Here is a 16,827-nt window from a genome sequence, read left to right on the forward strand (position 1 = left end):
GGCCGTGGGGCAAATTCCAGTGATTCTTTGTGAGGATTTCAAATTAGTTCTTTTGACAAAAAAGGTATACACTTTTTAAAACAAGTACCTCAACTATTCCTTGCCTCTCCGACCGAATGTTTTGTTTTTTTACTTGCCTCAATTACTTCCTTACCAGATGGCCCTTACCCTTCCTTTTGGAGCTCTTCCTGATGGCTTTCTTTCCTGGTTATTGAGCATTAATTCATTAAATACCTAACAATGTCTGCTAGAACCCAGTGCAAGCCTCATTGTACTCTAAACAAGCTCATCTAGGTTAAGTGACATTGAGTTTCAGAAGATGCTTGAAGCTCATTATAGGGAAAGCTAACTCAGCCAGATAAAAAATGAAAGAATGACCTTCTTTCGAGCCGGGGATTGTATATTCTGTTATACAGTCTAGCATTTCGACGAAAAAGCAAGAGCTCGTTCGAAATTCCCTACTTTACAGTACCCATCTCTCAGGGCTCTATATGTTATTTCATCAGGTAAGCATCTCTGTCCCTCCATTCTCCGGAAAATCTCCTCTGCTTCGGCCATTTTCCCCATCTTACACAATCTGTGAATCATGGTGTTGAAGACAATGCTCGATTTGGCGAAACCCCTAGCCAAGATTTCTTTCCACAGCAAAAGTGCCCTTTCAAAATCCTCCATCTTCAGATACACATCAAGCAATGTGCACAAGGTGACTTCATTAGGTGCCACACCTCTTTCCAGCATCAAACGCCACAGATTTAGGGCGTCATCATAGTCTCCAACCCGACATAGACCCTTGAGAAGAGTATTATAAGTTACAGCAGATGGCTCAATTCCTTGGTGAATCATCTCGTCGCATAACTTGAAAGCCTCTCTTGTCAAGCCTTCTCTACAGTAGCCATCTACTAGAGCATTATAACCATAGGAGTCCAGCTTTAAGTTCCAATCTCTCATCTGCGATACGAAGACCTCTGCTTTAGAAAGTTGACCGAATTTACAATACCCATTGATCAAACAATTGCAAATGACATTATTCAAACTGAAACCTAGCCCCAGCATCTTATCTTTAATTCTTAAAGCATCATCCATTTTGCCTATCCTACAATAACCATCCAACAGTGTGCCATAAGTACGCTCATCTGGAACGATGGACTTGTCATCCTCCATTGCCTGAACAACCTTTTCTGCTTTCTGCACTTTACATTGCTTGCAATAACCCTTAACCACAGACGTGTACGTAATTACGTTTCTTGATACTCCCTTGTTGGCCATCATCTTCAACACCCTCTCAACTCCTTCCATATGCCCACAATTCACATACCCATCAATCAAGCTATTGTAAGCCACCATATTCATTTCAAAACCAGCATTTTCCATCTCCTCCACAAACTCCATGGCCTTGTCAACCCGCCCATTCTTGCAATTTGCATTCACCATTATCGCACAAGTGAACATATCGGGCACAATCCCCATCCTCGCCATCTGATCAAACACGAGAACAGCAGCGTAACTCTCACCCTTTCTAACCAACCGGCTAAGTAAAGAATTACAAGACCTCAGACTCGGCACTCGACTGCATTTGGCCATTTTATCAAACACGTAGAGCGCATTCTTCACCATGCCCTTCTCCGCGTACACTTTCAGTATCATATCAAAAACAACGGGCGAGAACCCGTAATCCCGATAAACCTTCTCGAGCTCATCCCACACAACAAACGAAACATAATTGTTCCTGCACAGAGAGACCAGTTCATCCACATAAGCTCTGGTTTCCTCGTACATTCTGGCTCTGGCCAGTATATGAACGAGCTTGCAGTAACCCTTCACATCAGGCCGGTAATCCTGTTGCTTGGAGGCGAATTCAAAAAACCTCAAACAAGCAGTAGGGTTCAAGCGGAGACGGTGCAGAACAGAGTCGAGGAGGTCATCGGAGAACGCGAAGGGCAGACATTTCAGGGCGTTGGAACGGCAGAGGACAAGGATTCGGGTGATCCGGTCGAGGAGCTCGGGCCGGCTCAGCTTGGACTCTTCCCGGAGGTTCCAGCGAAGGGATGACGACGCGTGGAAGGGTCGGACTCGACGGGGGTTGGAGGGAAGGAGCGATCTTGACAAGTGTCTGAGCATTTAGGTGAAGAGGCGAGAGATTGTGGAGCGATGAGCGTTGGACTATGATGGGTGTCGGGTTGATTGTGAGACTCGGTATGGCATGTTGAAGATGGAGAGAGAGAGAGAGAGAGAGAGAGAGAGAGAGCGACGACCGTTGTGGCCGAGACAGTCGACGAAGATGAGCAAGCCGAGGTTAGAGTTGCTCTGTTCCGTTGCACAAAAACGGCGGTCGAATTTACGTTATGGCCCGAATTTTACTTTTTAGCCCCTGTAGTTTGCCCTTTATCTCGTGTTGCCCCCAACAGAAAACATTTCTTCTCAATTAGCGCCCTCGTTTCGCATTTGTTTCTGGAGGCGGCTCGGATTGGGTTTAGTCGGGTTTCAACCCGTCCGAACCATAACAGGTTATAATCAGATCGGGTTACAGGTTCGGGGTCCTGTCTCGATATCGCATCTAGTTATATATCGGGTACGTAGTTCCTACACTGAAAAAGCCAACTCGAGTTTAAGTTAGCTTCGAGGTATTATTGAACCATTCGAGTTCGGGTTTTGGACAAGATTGTCCATCTCTCTCTGTGTCATTGAGTCAGCCTGGACTGGAGTACCTTGCTAGCGATAGTTTTGCTGAAGCCTTGTCAAGAAACCAAGAAATGAAGACAACATACGAAGGCAGAATGGGAAAAACTGAGGGTGTGCTCGGTTGGCCTCTGGGAATCTTTCATTTCCTGTTTTCATTTCAAAAGCAGGCGTTTGACCGTCTTCCTCAATTTTCCTCTTTCGAAAAGTTGAAATCAAGAAAACTAGGAAATTGCCAACATGTTTTCATCTTTGTGAATTTGTACACATGAAAAAGGGAAAGTGACCGTTGTCTGTCAATTGTCTCACATCGTTCGCGAACACCTGGATATTCGATTCCTCGAAGAAATAGAAGTACAAACAAGGTATATGTGGAGTAGGGGTGAAAAGAATCTCCATGTAATAATGTCTAGGAGTATTGACCTGATCCTGTGGTTTCTATTGTAATGGACAAAGAATGTGTATTATTAACTCTCACAAGGAATTGAGTGTCATCCTAAGGACCTAAGCTACTATGTACCAACTACCAAACCCTGCGCATTGACCGTCTCTAACAATATGAACGGCCAATCATCCTCAACTCTGCTGATTAAAAAAATAAATGAATCTCGCATCAGTAAGGAAAATTCCCTGTCATCCGAATGTGATCGAGGGTCCTTCCAAGACCATACTTCCTCACCGCCTGCCGGCCTGCCCTGAACCCGTCGCCGTAAACTGGGGACGAGTCCGATTCGATCTGGTGCATGAAGAACTCACCGAGCCTCTGCTCAAATTGAGATTTGGGGCCTCCCTTCAGCCCTCGAGAAGAGGATGGTGCCCTGTGGCTGCTCAATTCTGAGTTGAGCTCCGCCTCCAACCACATGTGGGCCACCACTTGGCAGATGCCTTCTTCGACATCTTGGCGGAGAGTCCGAAAACCTTAAAGCATAGGTGATGAATATGTCACTCCAAGTCACTAACAAGTTACTTTACAGGAACTAATACGATGATATAATTAATTCAGTCATCTGAGCATCAGAGATCGTGAAAATGTACCATTCAATCAGCAAAAGCACGCAAATTCCATTATATAAATGGCAGAGACTAGGAAATTACCATTAAGACGAAGGAATGCATGCATCATTTCATGAGCTAGGATTGATCCAGTCAACAACCTGTTCCCAAACATTTGGATTAGTAAGTCGGATATGTGCAATAGAGTGCAACAGCATAACAGATATATCCAAAAAATGACTTCCTGCATGGAGTTCTAGAGATGTCACGCACAAACAATACCTGGGAAGACCATACAAGATGAGAATGGCAGTCACTTCACAAGATCGTGTTAGCTTGTAGGGCTCTGTTATCATGTTCGTAGCTCGGCCTCCCCCAATCCTTGGTCTCCGTGATATCTGCCATAGCGGTTAGAAAGTTATATGAGAGTGATAGATGATGGATACATGACATTTCACACACTCACGCACTGAGAATTCTACAGGGTTCTTACCGAACTGATGGTTCTTTCCTCCGAGAGGCAAAGTCCTCTTGTCTCAGGCATGTGGTAATGGCCCTGATCAAAAAGTAATGTTCAGAAGTGATTAACTGCAAAAAGAATGTAACCCAAAAAGTGCCATCGATCACGATTGATACACCCGGAGACACGTCACTATAAAGCATGTTCAGAAATTATAGAAAGAAGACTGTCTTGCCATCACATCTTTGTTGAATACTATGTCAGCATAACCATTTTTCTAGAAGGAAAGACAATTCATGTACATTTTGCCTCGCGAACAGATTCTTTACGTTTCTATGTCTTCATGTTATCATCAGATGAGACTGTCAATGGTTAGGTGTCTTAGAAGTTATGCAGTATATCAACATGCCAGTAAGAGGGAATGCATAAGATTGAACCTTACATTTTTTTCTCCCTCTCTCGCTTCATTTAGAGCCTGACGTTCCACCAAGAGAAGCGGAACTTGCTGCTCCACTTTCATGTTCAAAAACTCATAGAATTTCTGTATTCTGTGATATAGCGGTTGACATTCATGTGTATCCATGATTGCCGAGTCTAAACATTCTAGACAGAGCTTCCGACCATCATTAAGTGCGACGTATTGCGTCTCTCGTGACTGCACGTGAGGAGAAAATATCACAATCTATGAATTTTTTAGCAAATATAGGTTTCTCGATCTCTTTTGTAGAGCTGAGATGCTAATTTGGGAGATAGAGTGGATCCATTAGACTGACCTCCATTCGCTCACAGCTGCAGCACCTAGGAGTCCCATCATGTTCGTGCGAAGGGCAGTACTTCTGAACCCAGAAAGGATGTGCCCTATATTCAATAAGACCAGCAGGGTTCGTTGGAATCTGCCAACGGAGACACATTCTGATATGAGTGGCGCCTCTCAAAAGATATAATTCATAGTATTTAGATGGCATACCATCTTCTTACATCCTCAAGCATAAGAAGGCTTTTCAATCTATAACGCCCAAAATTCCACATTTATAGAAATATACGGCATGGTCAGTTGGAAGGTTTGACCATACTTTCCAATTTTACGCTTATTCCTTCCTAGTGTCGCTCAATTCTTTTGCTCTACTTCACAATTTTATTTATCTGAGATTTTGATAATGTCATCTGCATCCTCTCATTTCAACACTGCTTCTGGTGAACCTAATGAAACAGAATACTCACTATATTCAATTCGATTCCTTCTTCAGCATAGCAGGATTTTACTACAAACTGACAATTCTCGTCATTCTTCATTTAAGAATTACTGCCGACAAAAATGAGCGAACTCTAGTTCCTTACTACACAATAGAGAGATGGAATCATTTACAAAATGAACATGAGTTCTGGGTCTATTGACAGTCAAACTATAGAGATCAAAATAAAGAGTAGGGTCAGTCAGTTCAATACAGATGGAACTGAAAGATCATATGCGCACATCCAATGAGGGGGAACCAATAGCCAGTTCAGAGAAGTATGTTCTATGACACTTACAAAATGCCTGCAAACATCACACTTTGGGTGGTAATGCTCCTTGTAGCAAGACCTATGATAAGGGCAATTTCCTGATACAGAAAACTACAATTCACAAATAATCTTGCTTGATTAGTTAGTGTAAACCACCCAAATAACCCTCAAGATCCAGAAATGTATAAATTCTTCAATGAAATAATTTAGGTTAGTATGTACCTCATAATCAGAAATCGGTAGACCACAAGCACGGCATCGAAAACATTCCGGATGCCAAACAGCATTCATACAGTTTAGAAACCGTCCATGACCGATTTCCATATTACACCCAGCACAAATTCTACAAAATTGAGAGGCACTCAATAGTCATGTTTCTGCTATAATCAATTCAGAAGAAAGACACAAGAGAATTAAGGCATGCTGGATAAAAGTTGATTAAACTATATTCTTGTCACAATCAAGGATGAAAGAGTTACCAATATCGGACACCTATCATTTACACGACACAATGAGTGAAGTCACAGTACATTTAAATTGGATATTGACACAAATGGAAATATTTTATTGCAAGTCAATCTGGCTTTCTAATATAATGGTAACAGGAATTTGACAAAAATCACAAACACAGCTATGCCCCACTAACACAATGACAGACCTTAGGGGCTTCGCATGGGCCGCTGTCCTTCCCGTCTGATAGGCACACTTTAACTTTTAGTAATTTTATGTAATGTCATGTAAGATTTCTTCTACAGGATATTTCAAATTCCTTTTATCTCATCACCCCGGTCTAAGCCTTTACATCCTCAACTATTATAATGGGAATGGTAAAACCTAACATACTATACAAAAGAAAAGGCTATATCACATTTTTTTGGACTAAAATAGTAGTTTTACAAGAAAATATACCCATGTATAGGTATGACAAAAGTGTAAAGTTTTCCTTAAAAAATAGTTGACTTGGACTCTTTTGCAACGAAAGGGAAAAAGAAAAATGTACCATAGAACATCTTATACATCACAAGATAATATACAGAGGCATAGGTACCACAACAGTGCAGTTTATTCGAAAATAGTTGACTCGTGTAACAAAAGGGTAAAAGGAAATTTTACCTGATAAGAAAACATTTTACATCTTTAATCATAAATTATCTTGACTACCAATATATTTAAAACTATAACAAGAAGCTAGCACGTCAAAGAGTGCCTCTGGTAAAAAGGGGCTTGACCCATTTTGCTTCAGGTTCTAAACACAAGTAAGCATCTCTTCTTTGGTTTAACGCTTGGAGAAAACACCGTTCCCTTATCGACAAGCTTATGATGGATGTTCACGTGAAAAAGGCCATGGCCCACTTCTTGGTGAAAAATCTGGAGAAAATGACACGCTATCTTTCCCTTATTGAGTAAGATTAGGTCAGAGAGTCATGTCAGTGTTAGTCATAGCTCAAAATACAATTTGAATATTGGACGCATAACGGAGATTTGCAGTTCAACGGATGATGGGTCTTAGTAAAGTGAGAGAGAGAGAGAGAGAGAGAGAGAGAGAGAGAGAGAGAGACTTCAACAGAAATAATAAATGGAAATCGTAAACCACCAGTCTCCTTTATGGTAATAAGCGGCATTTTATGGCCTATTGTTTTTAACTTCAAGCTGTAAATTATTCATGTTGAAATGTAGGTGCTTAACTTCAAAAGACTGGAATGATAGGGTATTACATACATCAGGAAGCTCTGTGATATGATGTACACAAAGTCCTAAAAGCATAAGCCCTAAAACAAGGCTGCATTTCATGTTCAACACACCTCTTCATGTTTTACACGAGTTCAAATCGTTGGAAAATGTGAACGTTGAAAATTCGAAGTTTTGAAAGGGTGAAACTTGTGTACTGTGTGAGAATTTAGTGAAAATGTAGCTTGTCATGAAACATCATAAGGTTCTGTTAACATAGCACCATAAGGGCACTTGTCAAGCAACTGTGAAAGGGAGCTTTCAAATATGTGTAACTAGTATTTTATAAATTGGGAGTATTCCTTATTAGAAATGCTTCATTAATTTCCTCAGTGAACTTATTAACATAACCACTCCACTAATGGCTAACACGATCTCTGTACTAATACAAATCTAATTGAATCAAAGAGGAATCAAGTGCAAAACTTCAACTATTCCTATGTCCTTCCCTATTCAACTTTTAAAATCCAAATAAGTTCATAGTTTCCAGGCATAAGTTCACAACGACCTCAATAAGAAAGATAGCGCATGTCACACAATCAAACTCTGTGGAATAAGGTTGAGAAAATAAACCATTCCATCCAAGTATAACATTTGCTTAACCTTGTTCAAGTAATTTAAGGGTAAAAAGTTTATTCATCCCCTACCTACTGCAAGATTACACTCAAACTCATGTAGTTCCCATTAACCTAGGACCAAATTTTCTATAAACAGAACTTAAGTAGAGTCAAATTGAAATTTAAACAAATTTTCCACAATATAAAAGCTATAATACCTGTAACCTGTGGAATAGGAGAATGGTAAAGGTTGATGTGCATGAACATTTGCATATGGGAAAGGAGAGTGTCCATTTCCTCTACCAAGAGGAGACTCAACGTTCAAACTTTCTTGGATGGCCCTAGCCAGTTGTTCATCTTCTTCCAATTGATATTGATTGTCTGATCCAATAGTTCAATTAGAAAGTACTTGGAATTTCAGAATAAAAGGTTTGAACACAGAGATGACATCCACAAATCATAGCTTAAAGATCCAATGAAATAACTGGCCAATTAGCCATATCACTTACCAATCACATTCTTTTGATTTTGGCTCTCTTCTGAAAGGGATAATGCAATGGCACGATCTATATCTTGATTCTCATGCTCCCACCATGCATCCTACATTTAGTCGCTCACCAAATGGTTAAAAGGAGAAAGCAAATCGGGAACCTGAATTGCATTACAGATATTTAATTCCGGGAGTCAACACCAAGGAAAATAGGATGACTACTGCGTTCTGTAATAGTATAATGTCTGAAATTCCCACATTAAGCGCCAATTACATAATGAACTAACTCCATCAGTTCATTTGAACATGTAAGACAAGTCATTCAGATCTAACTCATTTTAGAAATAAGTGCGAGTCAAATCCAGGCCCTAGTGGGATGATGATGAGACAAGCAAAACAAAGCCAAAACTAAGTTAACACATGATAGACATGGTTATGTTGAAGGACTATGGCAAGAACACATAGATGTGATTACCCCAGAAGTGGAAGGAGCGTTATAATTGGGACGCTCCCCATAATGTCCCCGGATATGCCCTTCTGTGATATTATGGCTGGAACCTTTGAAAATTTTCTTGAGCCAACTCATGATGCATACATTATCTGCTCATGGTCATTGATATCTGCACCAATAAGACATTTTATTCAGTCAAGTAACTACAAGAAAATTTATAGGTTAATTAGATTAAGATAATGACTCTTGATTATGTTGTTTTCCATGATAACTAGATGGATTTAAACAGTTCATGGTGTTTATCATCTGCGAGCAACCAATAGGGAATACAGGAGCATCATCAGGTAAATTTACATTTTTGTGGCAGGTGACCAAGGAAACCCAACAAGAAAAACGACCATGCAGAACTCTCTTCAATTACTCTCCAGTAAGAAGAATCAGCTCAAGTACAACTTATGGCAATAAAAAGATGAATGCATGTACATGATAGCACGGATTCGATTCTTGAACCGGGAAGATAGGGTCTATCAATCCTCAAAGCTCAAGCAACGATACCAACATTTATAATCTGCAATTCTCAAGCAAGCAGATGTTCCACAATTAAATGTCAAAAGCCAATACTGAATTTTTCTTCAGCAGGCAGATACACAAGTAAAACAAGCAAATGCAATCACCCACCAGCCATCACAAAACCAGAGCTTCACGGAGCTCAAAAAGCAGACAACCTGGGACTTGTTTGAACAATGCATGAGGAATTTCCCGAACATCTTATGTACTTGTGGAGACAAACAAACAGACATCAATTCGTTAAGGAAAAAAAAAACATGAATTCGCAGAGTTCAGCTTCAGATTCGCAACATGGAAGAAGAGAAAGTGAAAGGGTTAAAAGGACTGACCCCGCCTCAAATTGAAAAACAGAGGGAGACTGCGTAAAGATGGAAACTTTGACGAGACCCAGATGAGATAATATCCTGATTCGCCAAAAAGAGCACCGGCGAAGTCGTCCCAGAGACGTTCTCGATCAACACCCTATAATCTTAATTCCCACCCCCTTTCTTCTTTTCCCTCTTTGATCTTTCTCTCTCCGGCTCGCGGAAAGATTGGCAAACTAGAAAGAGAAAAGCCAGAGATACCTGCTCCTGGGCTCTCTTTGTCAGACCAGAAAAGGAGGTCTTTGCGTTCGTTTGGGTTTTTGGCGAAATCAATATCGGAGGGCAATCTCTGAGATGACATTGACTTGCCTCAATAGGGTCATTGTGTGGAAGAAGGGAGGGAAATACCAAGTGTGGACGGGAATGAGAAGAGTGCTTGAACAGGACGCAAATTCAAAGTCAAATTCGGACAAAAAGCCAAAAGCCCTCACGAAATACAAAAAACTTGGGCAGTTTGATGATTGTCACGCGGTCCCAACGTGGATTAATTTGATGAAGGTTCCTCAACCCACCCAGCTGGAGTTTTTGAATATTCTCGGTCATTGCGACTTCTAACGCTGTTTCGCCAAATTTCGATTAATTATATAAAAATTGCAAATTCTTTTTTTTTTTAAGGAAAAGGAGAGAGAGAGAGAGAGCGAGCGAGCCAGCGAGCCAGCGAGCTTAAGGTGCAAGCTTTCCTAGGAATATTGTCTTAAAAATAAAAAAAACAAAAGATTTTTCCATGAAAGCCCGGGGAATTTTAGGCCTCGTTTGGTTTAGCATTTGGCCAAGAGACTTTGAAAAAATGCAAATACCTTTGAGCTAAAAGCCTTTTTCAAAATGCAAGTAGTGTTTGGTAAAATGTATTTTAAAAACACATTTGGAAATCAACTTTGACGTAAATGTTGTTTGGTGAAAAATGAACTTTTAAAGTATTTTTACTTTTCGAAAAAAAAAAACGGCGGCAATGGCGGGCAACGGTGGCGGTCGGCGGGCAACTTGGGGGGCGCGGGAGGGCGGCGGCCGCGACAAGCGGCGGGTGGTGGACAGTGGCCGCCGGGCCGGCGGGCGGGTAGCGGCCGGAGGTGGGCAAAGGGTGGGAGGGCGGCGGCGGCAGCCATAGGCGAGCGGGCGGTGATGGCGGCTAAAGGCAGGGGGCCGAAGGATGGCGGCAAAAGAAGGTGACAAAGTGAAAATAAATAAATAAAAATTAGCCCAAAATACCTCTAGAGGTACTTTAGGCTAAATGACTTTACAGAGCATTTAAGATGCAATTGCATCTTTCTAAAATGAGCCAAAAAAATAAATCAAATACCATTTACATTTAGCCAAGGGACTTTAGAGCCCCAATACTCATTTCAATACTGAACCAAATAGGGTCTTAAGGTTTGTATCGTATATAATCACGAAGAACAAGGAAAAGTAACTTATTGCAAGATCATCAAAAGGAAAAAAAAAAAAGAACCACTTGGATGATTTCGCAAGGCGTAACTCATGAAGAACAAGGAAAAGTAACTTATTGCAAGATCATCAATGTTATTACTCATTTAAGAAAATCACGATATATAAAAGGAATTACTCATTGACGCGGTTGCACATCGCAAAGGAATGCAACGATGGTGGGGGTGATAAGAACAGAGAAAAAGATTTGCGACAAATTCAGGTTGATTATGACTTTTTCATGGAGAATTACTTTGATGTTCAACCTTGCGGACTTTAAGTGAATTATTACATGCCAAAGGATGGTCACAAAGCATCGAGAAAGCATTCGACTTTGAGGGAGACGAAGAGGAAAATAAGAACGGAAGGATGTGAACTATGAAAATCTTTCGTTTGCTGGGGTTTGAAAGTGTAGGGTGATTCAAAGTGTGTTTCGGTTAATATTTACTTTTTACTTAATTAGAATCTTGTTCCGATAAAAAAAAAATTTAGAATCTTGTGATCCACACGTAACGGTGTCAAAAAAGCCCTAAATTTATTACATTTGTGCCAATTCAGTCATAAACATTTTATATTGATGTCAATCAAGTCATAAATCTTTTATATTTGTACCAATTTAACCCTAAACCATTTGTATTAGTGTCAATGTAGTTCTAAACATTTTATATTTGTGTCAATTTAGTCCATTCGATCAATTTTGATCGGAAATCGCTAACGTGGACGTCGATTGTCTTGAGTGGAATGGCCGGCGCTAATGTGACATTTTTTATTTTTATTTTGATAATTTTAGTATTATTTAATAATTTTACAAAAATTCAATTTTTTTAAATCATTACAAAATTATTAAAAACTATCAACGTCGGCGCCGACGGTGCTACATAGGACGGTCGTTGTTCACATCAGCAATATCCAGCCAAAATTGACCGAATTGATCCAATTAGCACAAATATAAAATGTTTAGGACTGAATTGGCATTAATAAAATATTTAGGATTGAATTGGTATCAATACAATAAGTTTAGGACTTTTTCGAAACTTTTTTCCCGTAATTTTTTCGGGACATGAAAATATTAATACATAGATAAACATAAAAATTCCTCACGGTCTTTTTAATCAGGCGATAAAACTAGAAGGGTTAAGGGGCGTTTTGCTTTTGATCTTTCCTAGAACTAGAAGCCTGACACCTGTCCACGAATTGAATATTTTCCCTTGCCATCAAACAAAATTGTAATCAACGCTACTCTTAGTCTGGTTATCATGTTATTTGTTATCTGCCAACGGTTGGCACTCTGTCTCCGTCATATACAGGGGCTCACACGGGTTGCTTGACTCGGGTAATAATCAGATGCGACGAGACTTGATGTTCCTTGTTTTTCTGTTTATGGCTATAGTAGGATTTGTTCTTGGCTGGGTAGTATTCCCCAGGAGCTATTGACTGGAGGTGGAAAAGGTGAACAATTGAAAACTACGGACTTGATGGCAATTCTGTACTCGTTTTAGGACTGTTTTGTTCGGCTTTGGAGGAATGCCCTCGGGAAAATACAAAGACCTTTGGACCGAAGAGATTTTTCAAGATGCGAGTATTGTTTGGTAAAGTGTACTTTTAAAAACACGTTGGGATGCAACTTTGATTAAAGTAGTGTTTGAAAAAAAGCACGCTTTGCAAAACCCTTTTGCTTTTATATTAAAACAAATCCTAAAAATCGACTAAGGACCGGCGGATGGACGACGAGACTCCGGCAAGGCCAATCTTCCACCGCCGGCCTTGCTCGAGGTCGCGTGACCTCAAGCGAGTCTTGAGTTGTGCGACCCGGGTGGCTGTTCACTTGGGTTGCGCGAAACGCAGCGACCGTGGCCGGTAGCTGAGGGTCTTCACCGGAGAGGTTAGGATTTTTTAGGACATTTATGTAATTATGAATGCATAGCGAGGGTAAAATTGAAAGGAAAAAAAAAGAAGTCTATTTGCATTCCGAAAATGCAGCAATCCAAAGTGTCCCCAGATCAGTCTTGGACTGAAAGGCCCTTAGAGACCTTTTAAAAGGGTCCAATGATGTGCCGAATTTGGGGATAACGGCCAAAGTTGGTGCTTTGTTTTGGCAAATTTTAATCATTTGGGACACAATCGAGTCGATTCCTCGTTTCACCGTAACAACTTTCGTCCTTCACGTGTCGAACCCCCAACCTAAGCGGTAAGGAAAAGCAACTTCATTCTCTCTCTCCTCCCTCTCTCTCTCTCTCTCTCTCTCTTCTATTTTTTATTTTTATTTTTTTGGGAGACGGGTTGATGTCTGAACGTCAAAAGAAGATTTCGACCAAAAGAGAGAGAGAGAGAGAGAGAGAGAGAGAGAGAGAGAAGGTCAAAGAAGATGGCTAAATCAATTTCCTTTAAATGAAAGTCAATGCCTAAGAATTGGGAATTCAATTTGATTATAATGGGAAAGGAGCAGAGCAGTTGGATTTTCGCCGCCCGCGTCCCTCTACACCTTCCATCATAGCCATTGCTTTTTTCCTTGAATAAGTCAACTTATCACAAACCCAAATGGAGCAAGTTACCATCTTTAATTATTTGAAAAAAAATAATAATAATGAAAGATTAAAGTAAGAGCCCTAAATGTTTCACGAAAAATAAATGATTTGAAAAAAATAATAATAATGAAAGATTAAAGTAAGAGCCCTAAATGTTTCACGAAAAATAAATGATTTGAAAATTTTTAGAAAAAAAGTGATCGATATGGATCGCCTCTAAAAACCGAGCGAAAGAAATATACATTCGTCTTCACCGATTAAGTATTTTCACACGATACAATCAATCACATTTAGGGTAGTATTTTACGAATCATTTATTCTATGTGAAACAAGCTGCAAAATATTACCCACATTTAATCTTTTGCTCCTCCCTAGTTTTAATCATCCAAAGTGGGTTTTTTTTCCCAACATTTATTGTATTTGACACCATCTAATTTGAAAAGAAAAAAAAAAAAAGATGGTTCTAAATATTGCTCCGTGACATATCTATATATGTTTATAATGTCGAGAGTGCCTTTTGTCTTAACTTTTCTGAATTACTCTTGTATTAATTAATGAAAAAATTACACAAAATGATTCGTGAACTTTGGCCTAATGTGCAATATCACTATTGAACTTTTAATTTATTCGATAATGTCCTCGACCATTAGCCAAATGTGCAATGTCCTCCCTAAATTTTTAATTTATTCAAAATGGTCCTTGAACATTTTGTGCATGTTCAATTTAGTCTCTAAACTATATAAAAATGCCCAATGCTGTCATTCCATTAGTTCAAGTTCAGAAACAACATTGAATATTTTCATATAGTTCAAGGACTAGATTGCATACATATCAAAAGTTTAAGGACCAAATTAAACAAATTAAAAGTTCGGAGATGACATTTCAAATTGGACTTAAGTTCAAGATCACATTAAACAAAATAAAAGTTTAAGGACAACTTTGCACATTAAATTAAAGTATAGGAACTATTTATATAATTATCCTTTAAATAATTAAAGGACAAGAAAGGAAATACGTAGAGTAGTCGTTAATATGAATAAGAGAAACTCTGTTATAGCCATTTTTATACATTCAATGTGCTCTATGGATAGAGGAATACATAGAGTTGAACATAGTAAAATAAGAAATTGAAAGATTTCATTGAAAATGTTCATTTGGAAATTTTTTGAAAAGAGAATCAGAGTTTCCTCTCTCCATCGAAACAATAGGGCTATTATGCTATTACTAAACGTTTTGAAGAGATGAAATATAACCAAGGTATATCTTTTTGATCCGAGGTTGAATCGATCAATAGAAGAAGAATTAGGCCAAAAATTAGGATACATTTTGGGAAAATGAAACTTCCAACAAAGAGAAGCAAATGAAAGTCTTTCATAAAAATTCTCGTAGAATCGAGAATGAGGTTTTCATTCTGTACATGCCAGATCATGAATTAGTAACCCCATCCAATCTCTAAAAAAAATTCCAATTGTTTCAAACTTTCTATTTTTGGAATGGAGTATTTAGAGAATCCCCATGAATACCGAATCCTCAGTAACTTCCTATTAAGTTTGCTTTCTTATATAACCACTCATTATTTCCCTCGACACAATCACCCCAAATTTCTTGCGATTGGGACAATAGTATTTGTTGAAGAACAGGCTGACCATCGATTAAATCTTAAAACAGAAAGGGTGAGGTTGTGATATTCTAAGACAAAATGATCGCACAATCATTGACCGTAAGTCGATATAGTTTGCAACAAATTTCCTTGTTAATGTGATTTCGACCCAGCATTATCAATTCACATCAATTTTTTTTTTTTTGCAGTCACTTGCAAAAATAATGCAAAACGGTCGTCCATTTTTTTTCTTTTGGTCGAACAAAACAGTCGTGCATGATACTCGGTTTTCTTTCGAAACTTACCGAAAAATAGACATGATCATCCGGCGGCCCAAGGGCCGGGCCCGAGCTACAATGGTCTGAAGGCAAGTTTTGACAGGCCTGAAAGGGCCCATAGTTTTAAGGTCTGGCCTGGCTCTATTGGGCTTGAGCCAAGCCCACCCACAACCGCATGATTGTTATATGTTCAATTTAATCAACGGGCGGTTTGGTGCAATATTTTAGGCCCGGCCCGGCCGGCCTGAGCCCGCTCATTAATTACCTCTACCTGAAACCAAATTCCAAAATGCCAATTACAAGTTTGGTAATTTATACCCAAAAATGGGCACGAATGAAGAAAATTACGAGCACAGAGAGAGCATTCTTTCTAATAGTTAGTGCTAAATGCTCAGAGATTGAATATATTTCTCGTAGCCAAAAATATATATATATATATATATATATATATATTTCTCGTAATATTATTGTCATATCTACACGAAAAACTCCCCGAACAATTACCACCAATAGTTAACGAATGCTTTGGAGCTATTATGGATGACAACAAGCATAAAAAGGAGATCTGGTCTGAGAAGCGGTTGGCAAGGGCTCATAGGGCCTCGGCGGGTGGCCGGCGGCCTTTTGCCAGCCTTAACAAAAGAGAAAGAAAAGACAAAAAAAAGACAGGAGAAACATTTATTAAAAGATTAATAAAAAGTTTGAAAAAAACTATTAAACTATTATTAAGAGTTGTCCTCGTCGCCTTTGGCCACGCCACGTCGTTGTTTATTGGCCAAAATTGGATGAATAGATTGAATTGGCACAAATGCAAAAGATTTAGGACTCAATTGATCCAAAAAAAAATGCTTAAGACCGAATTGACATAATTGTAATAAGTTTAAGACTTTTTCTAGTAATTTTCCCACTTTAATTCCTTCCAATCTATCTCCATTCGTTCCCACAATTTATTTCCGGTCATTCTAGTTGTATATTTACCTTTGTCAATCAAACACTTGTTCTTATTCCTGAAATGGTTTGTATTGTTACTGATGGTGTCCTTTCATTAATTTTTCGAACCAATCATCAAGTTCTTGTTCCTTTCTTGTTGTAAAATGAATCGTCAAGTCGAAGCACAAGGACTGCGATGTTAGGCCGGGATGGTTGATTGGTTGACGCGCAATTATTTTCACTGTCAAGTTGACGATTGGAAGTGAGCATCTTTCGAGCGAA

The 16,827-nt window shown here is 39.3% G+C and overlaps 2 protein-coding genes across 5 annotated transcripts; both read right to left on the minus strand.

Annotated features, from left to right (window-relative positions):
- Positions 1-361: 361 nt before the first annotated feature.
- Positions 362-2,312, minus strand: LOC115757543 (putative pentatricopeptide repeat-containing protein At1g19290). Its single transcript, XM_030697826.2, has one exon. The coding sequence runs from the start codon at positions 2,116-2,118 to the stop codon at positions 418-420; it is 1,701 nt and encodes a 566-aa protein (XP_030553686.1). The 5' UTR covers positions 2,119-2,312; the 3' UTR covers positions 362-417.
- A 677-nt stretch (positions 2,313-2,989) lies between these two features.
- Positions 2,990-10,238, minus strand: LOC115757525 (protein DA1-like). Of its 4 annotated transcripts, none has more exons than XM_048274812.1 (12): positions 9,760-10,238; positions 8,883-9,031; positions 8,427-8,517; positions 8,136-8,298; positions 5,855-5,975; positions 5,660-5,743; positions 4,903-5,022; positions 4,572-4,784; positions 4,163-4,225; positions 3,952-4,067; positions 3,772-3,830; positions 2,990-3,594 (listed from the first exon to the last, which is right to left on the minus strand). In XM_048274812.1, exons 2-12 carry the CDS (start codon positions 8,991-8,993, stop codon positions 3,290-3,292), a joined length of 1,446 nt encoding a protein of 481 aa, XP_048130769.1. In that variant the 5' UTR covers positions 8,994-9,031; positions 9,760-10,238; the 3' UTR covers positions 2,990-3,289. The 4 variants fall into 4 exon arrangements, with proteins under 4 accessions (XP_048130769.1, XP_030553646.1, XP_030553647.1 ...); XM_030697786.2 differs by having other exon boundaries at positions 8,883-9,035; positions 9,758-10,238; XM_030697787.2 differs by having other exon boundaries at positions 8,883-9,027; positions 9,756-10,238.
- Between the last annotated feature and the right edge of the window lie 6,589 nt (positions 10,239-16,827).

Source organism: Rhodamnia argentea, chromosome 2, assembly GCF_020921035.1.
Source record: "Rhodamnia argentea isolate NSW1041297 chromosome 2, ASM2092103v1, whole genome shotgun sequence".
NCBI lineage: Eukaryota > Viridiplantae > Streptophyta > Magnoliopsida > Myrtales > Myrtaceae > Rhodamnia > Rhodamnia argentea.

Coding starts and splice junctions, on each gene's coding strand:
- LOC115757543 (XM_030697826.2), bottom strand. CDS start 2,118: ATGCTCAGACACTTGTCAAGATCGCTCCTTCCCTCCAACCCCCGTCGA.
- LOC115757525 (XM_048274812.1), bottom strand. CDS start 8,993: ATGAGTTGGCTCAAGAAAATTTTCAAAGGTTCCAGCCATAATATCACA. Junction 8,299..8,426: donor AAATCAAAAGAATGTGATTG/GTAAGTGATATG, acceptor CTATTGGATCAG/ACAATCAATATCAATTGGAA. Junction 3,595..3,771: donor TGCATTCCTTCGTCTTAATG/GTAATTTCCTAG, acceptor CTATGCTTTAAG/GTTTTCGGACTCTCCGCCAA.